At 49.3% G+C, this 14,660-nt stretch overlaps 2 protein-coding genes across 3 annotated transcripts in view; both read right to left on the bottom strand.

Moving 5' to 3' along the window:
- The window catches only part of LOC125725331 (NACHT, LRR and PYD domains-containing protein 12-like), a 322,258-nt gene that overhangs the window by 242,162 nt on the left and 65,436 nt on the right, over positions 1-14,660 (bottom strand). For both annotated transcript variants that reach the window (XM_049002176.1, XM_049002175.1), the window contains exon 21: positions 9,281-9,454. In XM_049002176.1, coding sequence (XP_048858133.1) covers positions 9,281-9,454 — 174 coding nt within the window. The remainder of the gene's footprint in view (positions 1-9,280; positions 9,455-14,660) is intronic.
- Positions 5,544-9,110, bottom strand: LOC125725349 (stonustoxin subunit beta-like). The gene is made up of 2 exons (XM_049002216.1): positions 6,758-9,110; positions 5,544-6,306 (listed from the first exon to the last, which is right to left on the bottom strand). The coding sequence occupies exons 1-2, from the start codon at positions 6,891-6,893 to the stop codon at positions 5,789-5,791; spliced, it is 654 nt and encodes a 217-aa protein (XP_048858173.1). The 5' UTR covers positions 6,894-9,110; the 3' UTR covers positions 5,544-5,788.

Here is a 14,660-nt window from a genome sequence, read left to right as displayed (position 1 = left end):
AGCAGACCTTTTACATAGGGGTGGGGGTGGCAAGGGGGCCTGGGCACCTGCCCCTTCTGTCTGATGGGGGCGTAAGCAGACCTTTTTTCAGTGGGGTGGGGGTGGGAAGGGGACCTGGGCACCTGCCCCTTCTGTCCGAAGGGGACGTAAGCAAACATTTCACAGTGGGGTGGGGGTGGCAAGGGGGCCTGGGCACCTGCCCCTTCTGTCCGATGGGGGACGTAAGCAGACCTTTTACAGAGGGGTGGGGGTGGCAAGGGGGCCTGGACACCGGACTCTTCTGTCTGACGGGGGTGTAAGCAGACCTATTACAGAGGGGTGGGGGTGGCAAGGGGGCCTGGGCACCTGCCCCTTCTATTAGACGGGGGCGTAAGCAGACCTATTGCAGTGGGGTGGGGGTGGCAAGGGGGCCTGGGCACCTGCCCCTTCTGTCCGACGGGGGCGTAAGCAAACATTTCACTGTCGGATGGGGAGGCAAAGGGGTCCTGGGCACCTGACCCTTCTGTCCGATGGGGGCATGAGCAGAGCTATGAGAGTGGGGTGGGGGTGGCAAGGGGGCCTGGGAACCTGCCCCTTCTATCAGACGGTGCCATAAACAGACGTTTCATAATGGGGTGGGGGTGGCAAGGGGGCCTGGGAACCTGCCCCTTCTGTCTGATGGGGGACGTAAGCAGACCTTTTACATAGGGGTGGGGGTGGCAAGGGGGCCTGGGCACCTGCCCCTTCTGTCTGATGGGGGACGTAAGCAGACCTTTTACATAGGGGTGGGGGTGGCAAGGGGGCCTGGGCACCGGACTCTTCTGTCCGACGGGGGACGTAAGCAGACCTTTTACAGAGGGGTGAGGGTAGCAAGGGGGCCTGGGCACCGGACCCTTCTGTCCGACGGGGACGTAAGCAAACATTTCACAGTGGGGTGAGGGTGGCAAGGCTGCCTGGGCACCTGCCCCTTCTGTCCGACGGGGACGTAAGCAAACATTTCACAGTGGGGTGAGGGTGGCAAGGGGGCCTGGGCACCGGACCCTTCTGTCCGACGGGGGTGTAAGCAGACCTATTACAGAGGGGTGGGGGTGGCAAGGGGGCCTGGGCACCTGCCCCTTCTGTCCGATGGGGGACGTAAGCAGACCTTTTACAGAGGGGTGGGGGTGGCAAGGGGGCCTGGGCACCGGACCCTTCTGTCCGACGGGGGTGTAAGCAGACCTATTACAGAGGGGTGGGGGTGGCAAGGGTGCCTGGGCACCTGCCCCTTCTGTCCGACGGGGTCGTAAGCAGACCTTTTACAGAGGGGTGGGGGTGGCAAGGGGGTCTGGGCACCTGCCCTTTCTATCAGACAGGGTCGTAAGCAGACTTATTACAGAGGGGTGGGGGTGGCAAGGGGGCCTGGGCACCTGCCCCTTCTATCTGACAGGGGCGTAAGCAGACCTTTTACAGTGGGGTGGGGGTGGCAAGGGGGCCTGGGCACCTGGCCCTTCTGTCCGACGGGGGGGTAAGCAGACCTTTTACAGTGGAGTGGGGGTGGCAAGGGTGCCTGGGCACCTGCCCCTTCTATCTGACAGGGGCGTAAGCAGACCTTTTACAGTGGGGTGGGGGTGGCAAGGGGGCCTGGGCACCTGCCCCTTCTGTCCGACGGGGGGGTAAGCAGACCTTTTACAGTGGAGTGGGGGTGGCAAGAGTGCCTGGGCATCTGCCCCTTCTGTCCGACGGGGTCGTAAGCAGACCTTTTACAGAGGGGTGGGGGTGGCAAGGGGGCCTGAGCAGCTGCACCTTCTGTCCGACGGGGGGGGTAAGCAGACCTTTTACAGTGGGGTGGGGGTGGCAAGGGGGCCTGGGCACCTGCCCCTTCTGTCCGACGGGGGGGTAAGCAGACCTTTTACAGTGGAGTGGGGGTGGCAAGAGTGCCTGGGCATCTGCCCCTTCTGTCCGACGGGGGCGTAAGCAGACCCTTCACAGTGGGGTGGGGCTGGCAAGGGGGCCTGGGCATCTGCCCCTTCTGTCCGACGGGGGCGTAAACAGACCTTTTACAGTGGGGTGGGGGTGGCAAGGGGGCCTGGGCACCTGGCCCTTCTGTCCGAAGGTGTCGTAAACAGACCTTTTACAGTGGGGTGGGGGTGGCAAGGGGGCCTGGGTACCTGCCCCTTCTATCTGACAGGGGCGTAAGCCAACCTTTTACAGTGGGGTGGGGGGCCACCTGCTACTTATGTTCGAAGGCGGTGTAAGCAAACCTTTTACAAAGGGGTGGGGGGGCAAGGAGGCCTGGGCACCGGACTCTTCTGTCCGACGGGGGTGTAAGCAGACCTATTACAGAGGGGTGGGGGTGGCAAGGGGGCCTGGGCACCTGCCCCTTCTCTCTGATGGGGGCGTAAGCAGACCTTTTTTCAGTGGGGTGGGGGTGGGAAGGGGACCTGGGCACCTGCCCCTTCTGTCCGATGGGGGACGTAAGAAGACCTATTACAGAGGGGTGGGGGTGGCAAGGGGACCTGGGCACCTGCCCCTTCTGTCCGATGGGGGACGTAAGAAGACCTATTACAGAGGGGTGGGGGTGGCAAGGGGGCCTGGGCACCTGCCCCTTCTCTCTGATGGGGGCGTAAGCAGACCTTTTTTCAGAGGGGTGGGGGTGGCAAGGGGGCCTGGGCACCTGCCCCTTCTGTCTGATGGGGGACGTAAGCAGACCTTTTACATAGGGGTGGGGGTGGCAAGGGGGCCTGGGCACCGGACTCTTCTGTCCGACGGGGGACGTAAGCAGACCTTTTACATAGGGGTGGGGGTGGCAAGGGGGCCTGGGCACCGGACTCTTCTGTCCGACGGGGGACGTAAGCAAATATTTCACAGTGGGGTGGGGGAGGCAAGGCTGCCTGGGCACCTGCCCCTTCTGTCCGACGGGGACGTAAGCAAACATTTCACAGTGGGGTGAGGGTGGCAAGGCTGCCTGGGCACCTGCCCCTTCTGTCCGACGGGGACGTAAGCAAACATTTCACAGTGGGGTGAGGGTGGCAAGGGGGCCTGGGCACCGGACCCTTCTGTCCGACGGGGTCGTAAGCAGACCTTTTACAGAGGGGTGGGGGTGGCAAGGGTGTCTGGGCACCTGCCCCTTCTGTCCGACGGGGACATAAGCAAACATTTCACAGTGGGGTGAGGGTGGCAAGGCTGCCTGGGCACCTGCCCCTTCTGTCCGACGGGGACGTAAGCAAACATTTCACAGTGGGGTGGGGGTGGCAAGGGGGCCTGGGCACCTGCCCCTTCTGTCCGATGGGGGACGTAAGCAGACCTTTTACAGAGGGGTGGGGGTGGCAAGGGTGCCTGGGCACCTGCCCCTTCTGTCCGACGGGGTCGTAAGCAGACCTTTTACAGAGGGGTGGGGGTGGCAAGGGGGTCTGGGCACCTGCCCTTTCTATCAGACAGGGTCGTAAGCAGACTTATTACAGAGGGGTGGGGGTGGCAAGGGGGCCTGAGCAGCTGCACCTTCTGTCCGACGGGGGGGGTAAGCAGACCTTTTACAGTGGAGTGGGGGTGGCAAGGGTGCCTGGGCACCTGCCCCTTCTATCTGACAGGGGCGTAAGCAGACCTTTTACAGTGGGGTGGGGGTGGCAAGGGGGCCTGGGCACCTGGCCCTTCTGTCCGACGGGGGGGTAAGCAGACCTTTTACAGTGGAGTGGGGGTGGCAAGAGTGCCTGGGCATCTGCCCCTTCTGTCTGACGGGGGCGTAAGCAGACCTTTTACAGAGGGGTGGGGGTGGCAAGGGGGCCTGGGCACCTGGCCCTTCTGTCCGACGGGGGGGTAAGCAGACCTTTTACAGTGGAGTGGGGGTGGCAAGGGTGCCTGGGCACCTGCCCCTTCTGTCCGACGGGGTCGTAAGCAGACTTATTACAGAGGGGTGGGGGTGGCAAGGGTGCCTGGGCACCTGCCCCTTCTGTCCGACGGGGTCGTAAGCAGACCTTTTACAGTGGGGTGGGGGTGGCAAGGGGGCCTGGGTACCTGCCCCTACTGTCTGACGGGGGCGTAACAAACATTTTACAGTGGGGTGGGGGTGGCAAGGGGGCCTGGGCACCTGCCCCTTCTGTCCGACGGGGGCGTAAGCTGACCTATAACAGTGGGGTGGGGGGCCACCTGCTACTTCTGTTCAAAGACGATGTAAGCAAACCTTTTACAACAGGGTGGGGGAGGCAAGGCTGCCTGGGCACCTGCCCCTTCTGTCCGACGGGGGACGTAAGCAGACCTTTTACAGAGGGGTGAGGGTAGCAAGGGGGCCTGGGCACCGGACTCTTCTGTCCGATGGGGGCGTAAGCAGACCTTTTACAGTGGAGTGGGGGTGGCAAGGGTGCCTGGGCACCTGCCCCTTCTATCTGACAGGGGCGTAAGCAGACCTTTTACAGTGGGGTGGGGGTGGCAAGGGGGCCTGAGCAGCTGCACCTTCTGTCCGACGGGGGGGGGGGGTAAGCAGACCTTTTACAGTGGAGTGGGGGTGGCAAGGGTGCCTGGGCACCTGCCCCTTCTATCTGACAGGGGCGTAAGCAGACCTTTTACAGTGGGGTGGGGGTGGCAAGGGGGCCTGGGCACCTGCCCCTTCTGTCCGACGGGGGCGTAAGCAGACCCTTCACAGTGGGGTGGGGGTGGCAAGGGGGCCTGGGTACCTGCCCCTTCTATCTGACAGGGGCGTAAGCAGACCTATTACAGAGGGGTGGGGGTGGCAAGAGTGCCTGGGCATCCGCCCCTTCTGTCCGACGGGGGACGTAAGCAGACCTATTACAGAGGGGTGGGGGTGGCAAGGGGGCCTGGGTACCTGCGCCTTCTGTCCGACGGGGGCGCAAGCAGACCTATTACAGAGGGGTGGGGGTGGCAAGAGTGCCTGGGCATCCGCCCCTTCTGTCCGACGGGGGCGCAAGCAGACCTATTGCAGAGGGGTGGGGGTGGCAAGGGGGCCTGGGCATCTGCCCCTTTTGTCCGAAGGTGTCGTAAACAGACGTTTTATAATGGGGTGGGGGTTGGAAGGGGGCCTGGGCACCTGGCCCTTCTGTCCGACGGGGGCATAAGCAGACCAATTAAAGAGGGGTGGCAAGGGGGGCCGGGCACCTGCCCCTTCTATCAGACGGGGGGGGTAAGCAGATTTATTACAGTGGAGTGGGGGTGGCAAGGGTGTCTTGGGCATCTGCCCCTTCTGTCCTAAGGGGGCGTAAGCAGACTTTTCACAGTGGGGTGGGGGTGGGAATGGGGTCTGGGCACCTGCCCCTTCTGTCCGACAGGGGGGTAAGCAGACCTATTACAGTAAATTGGGGTGGGGGGGTAATTATTCCATAAAACAAATTTCATTATTCAATCAAATAATTATTTAATATAAATTTATTTGCTTTAATCCACTGACCCAGAGTAGTAACAGGATATAATTATATTTTCCAGTGTTTTTCATTTCTTTTATGTCTGCAGTTAAATAGTTATTTACACTGATTTACTCTAATTCTATTAGTAAAAAGTGAATTTATTTAATTTAACCCACCAGACTGTGGTTTCATTATGTTACTCAGTCATGCTTTGGGTGACGCTGAAGCAGGACATTAATAGGACAGAACAGAAAACCTTTATTGTCATTGTACAGTAATATAGTAAATAGGCATAAATATATAAAATGTACATATACAGGGGAGGGGGAAAGCCCCCCCCCCCAATCAGGATTACATTTAGTTACATTTTAGTCAGAGAGAAAAACTTATTTTTGTCAAACATACATTTGAGAGTAAAAAGGATTATAAAGGTTAAAAAGCAGAGATTTGACCTTTTTGCCAGGAGAACCAGCAACACGTCACAGTAACACTGAGGAGTTATAAACATGAAACCCTGGATAGAGGGACTCAGTGAATGAGGAGGTGAATCTGTACAGGGGGGTCAGTCCATCAGAGGAGACTCTGTAGAAGGACAGAGCACCAGCCCCCCAGTCCAGATACACTCCTACTCTGTGGGAGCCTGAGGGCCGTATAGGTAAGAGAGTCTGTTTCTTATTGTGACAGACAGAGTAACTGTCAGGTTTACAGCGCAGACTCCATGACTTCTCATTGTTTCCAAGCAGACACTCACTCCATCCTTTCCTCCTGATCCCTTTATAAGTGACTCCTATATCAGCTCCATCTCCATCCCACTCAGCCTCCCAGTAACAGCGGCCAGTCAGACTCTCTCTGCACAGAACTTGGGGCCAGTGATCAAATCTCTCTGGATGATCAGGATATGGCTGCTCCTCTCCCCCCCGTGTCACCTTCCTGTTCCCCTCTGACAGAGACAGGTCTCTGTTTGCTGTGTTGGGGTCCAGCGTCAGCTGGCAGGAGTCTGTAGGCAGGAGGAAGAATTATTAATACAATCAGACCGCCTGTACTTTATGTTTCTGTACAATATAAAAACAGCGCAGCTTCCCCGAACGAAGCGGGAACCGAAGTTTATGAAATAGCTCAGGAAATGTCGGACGGCGCGCGACACCGGCGGGAAGAGCCGCCAAAATGCGGCGCGAGCTAAACTAACAGCGTAATTACGGGGAAATAAATTTACAAACCGGCGACATTCATCAGACATATTCATCACAAGCATATTTACCACAAAACGGCACCAGAGATTAATACTAAAAGTCAGTGTCTTTCCTTCTAACCGCTAAATCCGAGGCGTGCGGCGCCTTGCTGCTCTCTGTCTTTCTACAGGGAGCTTACCTTTGAAAATGGCCATCAATAACAGAATATTTAAGTAATATTATTGCATATTTAACGTGATATTTAATAAAGGTTTGGACCTGAATTCTGATACAAACGCCTCCGAAGACGATTCCGGTGCCTGAGTTGCGCTCCATGAGGATCCAGTATTTGCAGCGATTGTCTGACACGGTCTTTAGTCCCAGCAAAGCCGCTCTGAATGTATTTCACACGCATCGGCTTATTTCCGTGAAGCGTGTCTACCACGCACGTGACTCTCACATATGGCGCCGCTGCCGCGAGGAGTGAACCCCGCACCTCGCGCAGGCGTAAATTTTTTTTAGCAGGGTGGGTCCGGAAATCTTATTAATATTCATGAGCGAAGCCCTGCATGATTGGCTGGCTCATTAATATTTATGAGAGGAGCGCTACCTGATTGACCAGTGAACATCGACATATGCTCCCTGTTTGTTCTGTCTAAGGCACTGGTGCCCAAATCCCAGCGTAACTTAGTTCTTTCCCCGTTCCATCATAAATGATTCAGCTCAAGAGCTGTGTGGTAATTAGCACAAGGAGTTGAATCAGGTGATGAATGAGGGGAAACACAAAAATGTGCAGGACTGTATTTGTCATGGAGAAAAAAATACAAATTAGCATTTTGCACTGGAGGAGAGAGTCCGGTATCACTGCCTATGGGTGCCGTCTCAGGACAATACTAACTAATCACACACAGAAAACACATACTGTACACTCACGGCATGTGCAAAAAGAACAAATGCAAATGATTCCGTTTCTGTGAAATTAAAGATGTACAACTATATGTATGTACAACTAACTTGTATAACTGGTAAAGTTATGGAGGCTATAATCAAAGAGAAAATGGTAGATTACCTGGACTCCAATAACATTTTGCGGGATAGCCAGCATGGATTTAGGAGAGGTAGATCCTGTTTAACGAATCTGTTGGAGTTTTTTGAGGAAGCTACTCAGGAAGTTGATGATAAGAAGGCCTATGATGTCATCTACTTAGAATTCCAAAAGGCTTTTGATGTTGTCCCGCACAATAGTCTCCTACTTAAAGTCAAAGCGACAGGTATTTTAGGTACCGTAGCGACCTGGATTGATAACTGGTTAACAGATAGGAAACAGCGAGTAGTTATAAGAGGCACAATGTCACAGTGGGCTTGCGTTCATAGTGGGGTACCGCAGGGTTCGATTTTAGGACTACTATTGTTTCTAATTTAAATAAATGATATAGATACCAATATATACAGTAAACTGGTGAAATTTGCAGATGACACCAAGGTGGGTGGTATAGCAGATACTGAATTAGCGGCTCAGCAGCTACAGCGGGATCTTGATTTAATTAGAGACTGGGCCAATACCTGGCAGATGAAATTTAACGTAGACAAATGTAAGGTACTCCATCTAGGGAGCAGAAATATAAAGTACAGGTATTTCATGGGTGTCACTGAAATAAAGGTAGCTGATCATAAGAAAGACCTTGGTGTGTATGTTGATGCTTCCATGTCCCATTCTCGCCAGTGTGGGGAAGCAATATAAAAGGCCAATAGGATGTTGGGGTATATCTCTAGGCGTGTGGAGTTTAAGTCAAGGGAGGTAATGCTAAGATTATACAATTCCTTGGTGAGACCTCACCTAGAATATTGTGTGCAGGTTTGGTCACCATATCTTAAAAAGGACATTGTGGACTTAGAAAAGGTGCAGCGTAGGGCCACAAAAATGATTCCTGGTCTTAGAGGAATGTCATACGAGGAAAGGTTACTTGAGCTAAATCTGTTCAGTCTCAAGCAAAGGAGACTGAGGGGGGACATGATCCAGGTATATAAGATTCTAACAGGTTTGGATGCTGTTCAGCCAAATAGTTACTTCAGCATTAGTTCAAATACACGAACTCGTGGCCATAGGTGGAAATTAGCGGGAGAACATTTCAAGCTGGATTTAAGGAAGCACTTCTTTACACAGCGCGTAGTCAGAGTATGGAATAGTCTTCCTGATAATGTAGTGCAAGCTGAATCCTTGGGTTCCTTTAAATCAGAGCTAGATAAGATTTTAACAACTCTGAGCTATTAGTTAAGTTCTCCCCAAGCGAGCTTGATGGGCCGAATGGCCTCCTCTCGTTTGTATAGTTCTTATGTTCTTATATCAGAGTATATTTTAACCGTCTTACACTCCCACACAAACACAAAGACGATATGAGCAGCTATAAAGTATTTGTAAAAAATATTTTTTAAAACGTATAAATGAATTAATGGTGTTTTTGGTGATGATTTGATGTTTTGTTTCTCTCATTTGGATGTTTGTCTAAAATGACACAGAAACACAAACATGGAAATCCAGCTACACACAGTGTAAAAAGCCACACTAATCACAAAACCTGTGTGAATACAACCATAACATAATATTAATGGTATTATTAATAAAACTTGCAAACACACTTACATCTCTGTACGCCTGGTCTGGTCCTGCACTCTCCACCGTGATCCACACTATAGGAGAAGCAGAATGACATAGTACTGCTGTATCCATTTATTTATTGGTGCCTCTTCTTCACATACATGCATAAGTATCTGTAGCGTGTCAGACACACACTCTGTACTCACTTCAGCTTCTCCAGTTTACAGCTGGGATCCTCCAGTACAGCAGAGAGCAGCTTCACTCCTGAGTCCCCTGGGTGATTGTAGCTCAGATCCAGCTCTCTCAGGTGTGAGGGGTTTGACCTCAGAGCAGAAGCCAGGGAAGAACAGCCTTCTTCTGTGACTCTACAGCCTGACAGCCTGCAGAGAGATAGACAAGAACTCCCCAATAAATAAGATCACCTCACCATTACAAGCATTACTTTTAAATAAAAGTGACTCCTCTAATAAATATTTCAATAATCACATGAAATTCACAACACTTTCCAAACATTTTATAAGAACCTATACTCCTCAGAACAAGGACCAGATGCAGTTGATATAGAATTATTTTTAAATAATCTAGACACCCATATTAACCAATGAAATAGCAGATACCCTTGATGCACCATTAACATCAGAAAAACAACCAAATGCCTAACAACCAATCGCCCAGACCGGATGGTTTCCCTACAGAAATCTATAAACATTTTTGGGATGTATTATCTCCACTCTTCAAAAGACAAATAGAGAAATTAAACATACATCACAAATCCCATCACAAATGAGTACAGCGACCATTATAGTGTTATTGAGACCTGACAAATACCCAACACAACCCTCCAGTTACCGGCCATTACAGTGTTATTGAGACCTGATAAAGACCCAGCACAACCCTCCAGTTACCGGCCATTACAGTGTTATTGAGACCTGATAAAGACCCAGCACAACCCTCCAGTTACCGGCCATTACAGTGTTATTGACACCTGATAAAGACCCAGCACAACCCTCCAGTTACCGACCATTACAGTGTTATTGAGACCTGATAAAGACCCAGCACAACCCTCCAGTTACCGGCCATTACAGTGTTATTGAAACCTGATAAAACCCCAACACAACCCTCCAGTTACCGGCCATTACAGTGTTACTGAAACCTGATAAAGACCCAGCACAACCCTCCAGTTACCGGCCATTACAGTGTTATTGAGACCTGATAAAGACCCAGCACAACCCTCCAGTTACCGGCCATTACAGTGTTATTGAAACCTGATAAAGACCCAACACAACCCCCCAGTTACCATCCATTACAGTGTTATTGAGAACTGATAAAGACCCAACACAACCCTCCAGTTACCATCCATTACAGTGTTACTGAGACCTGATAAAGACCCAGCACAGCCTTCCAGTTACCCGCCACTCTCTCTAATGTATACAGACTTGAAAATCATTACAAAAGCTCTCGCCACTCGGTTACAGACAGTCATTCCTACTATAATCCATCCTGATCAGACAGACTTCATCTGGACAAGACATGCCTCAGACAACATCCATAGATATTTAATTTAGTCAGTGTTGCTCAGCATACCCACACTAAAACCATGATTACATCATAGATGCAGAAACGGCATCTGACAGTCAGGTGGACATTCCTCTTTAATACATTACATAGATTTGGCTTCGGAGAGTCGTTCACCCACTGGGTTAAAATACTGCACACCTCACCCAAAGCTACAGTGTCACAGATGGGATGACATCACCTGCATTCACACTCCGACGGGGAAGACGGCCTGCATGCCCACTCTCTCCTTCACTGTTTGCCATCTTCATAGAACCACTTGTGGCAGCAATATGACAGAACAGTGAAATAAACAGAATTCTGACCAATAACTGAAAACAAAATTACACTATGCAGACGATATCTTGCTGTTAGTACAAAACCCTCAACCCTCACTACATGAAATTAAAATTTTAATACTTTTTCAAAACTATCAAACTACACAATAAACTGGAAAAACCCACAATATTCTCACTGTCTGAAGATACCTGGGATTCTGCTGATCAGGATGGTCCATTTCACACCGGAAATATCCGGTACCTGGGTATCAACATCTCCGCCAGGCTGTCAGACTTGTTCACCCTCAACTACACCCCCTTACTCAAAATAATAGATTAATCTCCCACTCTCACTAATAGGACCCATTTCAACAATCAAAATAAAAATTCTCCTCCAGAATAATTTCAGAAAAATTCTTTCAAATTCTTAGCTCATTAATGTCACATTTTTACTGGAAAAACAAAAATGCAAAAATCAAACATTTCACAATTACAGAGAAATAAATCTCAAGGTGGATTACAAGTTTAGATTTTTCTTCATTATTACTTAGCAAATTAACTGCAGCACATAACTAACTGGTGACACTACAGCAGTAACAGCAGCTCATGGTTACAGCAGCAGCAGCTGTACTGTAAAAATCTCAGACGTGCAGATTTACATAAGAACATAAGAACTATACAAACGAGATGAGGTCATTCGGCCCATCAAGCTTGCCTGGGGAGAACTAAACTAATAGCTCAGAGTCGTTAAAATCTTATCTAGCTCTGATTTAAAGGAACCCAAGGATTCAGCTTGCACTACATTATCAGGAAGGCTATTCCATACTCTGACTACACGCAAAGAAGTGCTTCATTAAATCCAGTTTGAAATGTTCTCCTGCTAATTTCCACCTATGGCCACGAGCTCGTGTATTTGAACTAATGCTGAAGTAACTATTTGGCTGAACAGCATCCAAACCTGTTAGAATCTTATAAACCTGGATCATGTCCCCCCTCAGTCTCCTTCGCTTGAGACTGAACTTAGCTCAAGTAACCGTTCCTCGTATAATATTTCATTAAAGAACCATTACTGCTTCAACAACACTGCCATTTCCACAACACTGACAGCGCAGTGGAGAACCATTAAAATCACTAACTGCACTCTGAGACCCTGTAAATGCACCCCAATCTGGAATAATCCGGATTTTCTACTTCACAATCTCACTGTTCACTATCACACATGAAAAAGCGATTATACATCTCCATCTCTTCAATAACAGTCATTCCATGACATTCGAAGACCTAATCCATAAATAGGGAGATGAGAATATGCAGTTTTTCTAATATTTAAAAACTGATTCCAGCATCAAAACCAAAATGAGCCAAACAAAAATACACTTAATCCTCCAAAGAGACAAAATTCTCCAAGTTAAAAATGAAAAGAAACTAACCTCTAAAATACATAAAGCTCTATCTGCGACAGATACTTTGATATTTGTACCAAAGGTTAATTGGAATAAGGACCTTAACTTTTCCCCCAGCTCTGATTTCAGGATGGAAGTCTGCAACAACATATTCATAGTGACAACAAACACCGGCCTTCAGCTGAGTACAAAGTAATTCACAGAAAACACGTCACTCAATATAAAAAGTAGTCAGCATTGATACCTGCTCACTGTGCATTATGGGTGTCACAGATAATTATCTGCATGCTCTGTGGGCCTGTATAACTGCTCACAGTGCACCATGGGTGTCACAGATAATAATCTGCATGCTCTGTGGGCCTGTATGCCTGTTCACAGTGCACGATGGGTGTCACAGATAATTATCTGCATGCTATGTGGGCCTGTATACCTGCTCACAGTGCACCATGGGTGTCACAGATAATTATCTGCATGCTCTGTGGGCCTGTATGCCTGTTCACAGTGCACGATGGGTGTCACAGATAATTATCTGCATGCTATGTGGGCCTGTATACCTGCTCACAGTGCACCATGAGTGTCACAGATAATAATCTGCATGCTCTGTGGGCCTGTATGCCTGTTCACAGTGCACGATGGGTGTCACAGATAATTATCTGCATGCTATGTGGGCCTGTATACCTGCTCACAGTGCACCATGGGTGTCACAGATAATAATCTGCATGCTCTGTGGGCCTGTATGCCTGTTCACAGTGCACGATGGGTGTCACAGATAATTATCTGCATGCTATGTGGGCCTGTATACCTGCTCACAGTGCATCATGGGTGTCACAGAAGATTATCTGCATGCTATGTGGGCCTGTATACCTGCTCACAGTGCACCATGGGTGTCACAGATAATAATCTGCATGCTCTGTGGGCCTGTATGCCTGTTGACAGTGCACGATGGGTGTCACAGATAATTATCTGCATGCTATGTGGGCCTGTATACCTGCTCACAGTGCATCATGGGTGTCACAGATAATTACCTGCATCCTCTGTGGGCCTGTATGCCTGCTCACAGTGCACCACGGGTGGCACAGATTATTATCTGCATGCTATGTGGGCCTGCATACTTGCTCACAGTGCACCATGGGTGTCACAGATAATTACCTGCATCCTCTGTGGGCCTGTATGCCTGCTCACAGTGCACCACGGGTGGCACAGATTATTATCTGCATGCTATGTGGGCCTGCATACTTGCTCACAGTGCACCATGGGTGTCACAGATAATTATCTGCATTCTCTGTGGGCCTCTATACCCAACGTGCTCATAATCCATAGCATTCTTTTCCCTAGCAAATTTTCCCATTTGAAATAATGGAAACTCAGATGATTCGTTCCACAACCCAAAAATATTCATATAAAAATTATTAATACAAAATATAAAGTAAAAAAACATAATAGAAAGTAACCTGCACTTTACCTTTGAAAGGAATCGTGGAGGGTGTGAGGAAGATGAGAGAGAAGAGGAGGGTTATTTTCTAGAATGACTTTCACTGCCATCCGTTGGTTCACTGTAATCTTTTTCTTTTTAGTGTGACTTTAAGAAGGAACCTATACAATGACAACTTTGCCTCCTTTTCAATTTCACAGAAATGTGACATTGCACTATTGTTAAACAGATTCATCGCTCGCACTGCTACACCCTTATTCGGGTGTTGCTTTTATACTAAATTTTGATTATACAAGTGAGGTTTGAGACAATTACCCACAATCCCTCAGAGAGAGAGCGAGAGAGAGAAGAACCATCGGCTCAGTTGTGATCATGTGATGCTAGGCAGACCAAGCGCATACATAATACTCGAATTGTAAGACCTCCCTCGTTTATCAAGTTAAAATTTATTTTAAAATTTTGTTCGTCTTGCAAAACAATCGTAAAACAAGTTACTCAAAATCTGAGGTTTGACTGTATACTTATTTCTCCAACTGGCAATTCTTCCAAATTGGAAATTAAAAAACACACTCACTGTAATTGTTGGACTAATCTAATGACAGAATATATATCCATGGAAAATATTACAGCCTTAGATAAAATTAGCATACTGCTGTTTGGGGAAAACTGGGAACCATTCTTACAGCATCTAACCCTGAACAAACAGCCAGGCTAATGTTACATGCATTTCTATAAAGGCATTAAGCGTATAATCACAGTCACTACACTCCTTACAGCATCTAACCCTGAACAAACAGCCAGGCTAATGCCACATGCATTCCTATAAAGGCATTAAGCGTATAATCACAGTCCCTACACTCCTTACAGCATCTAACCCTGAACAAACAGCCAGGCTAATGCCACATGCATTCCTATAAAG

The sequence above is a fragment of the Brienomyrus brachyistius genome, unplaced genomic scaffold (genome assembly GCF_023856365.1).
Source record: "Brienomyrus brachyistius isolate T26 unplaced genomic scaffold, BBRACH_0.4 scaffold65, whole genome shotgun sequence".
Classification (NCBI taxonomy): Eukaryota; Metazoa; Chordata; class Actinopteri; order Osteoglossiformes; family Mormyridae; genus Brienomyrus; species Brienomyrus brachyistius.
This window is presented reverse-complemented; position numbering and strand designations above follow the sequence as displayed.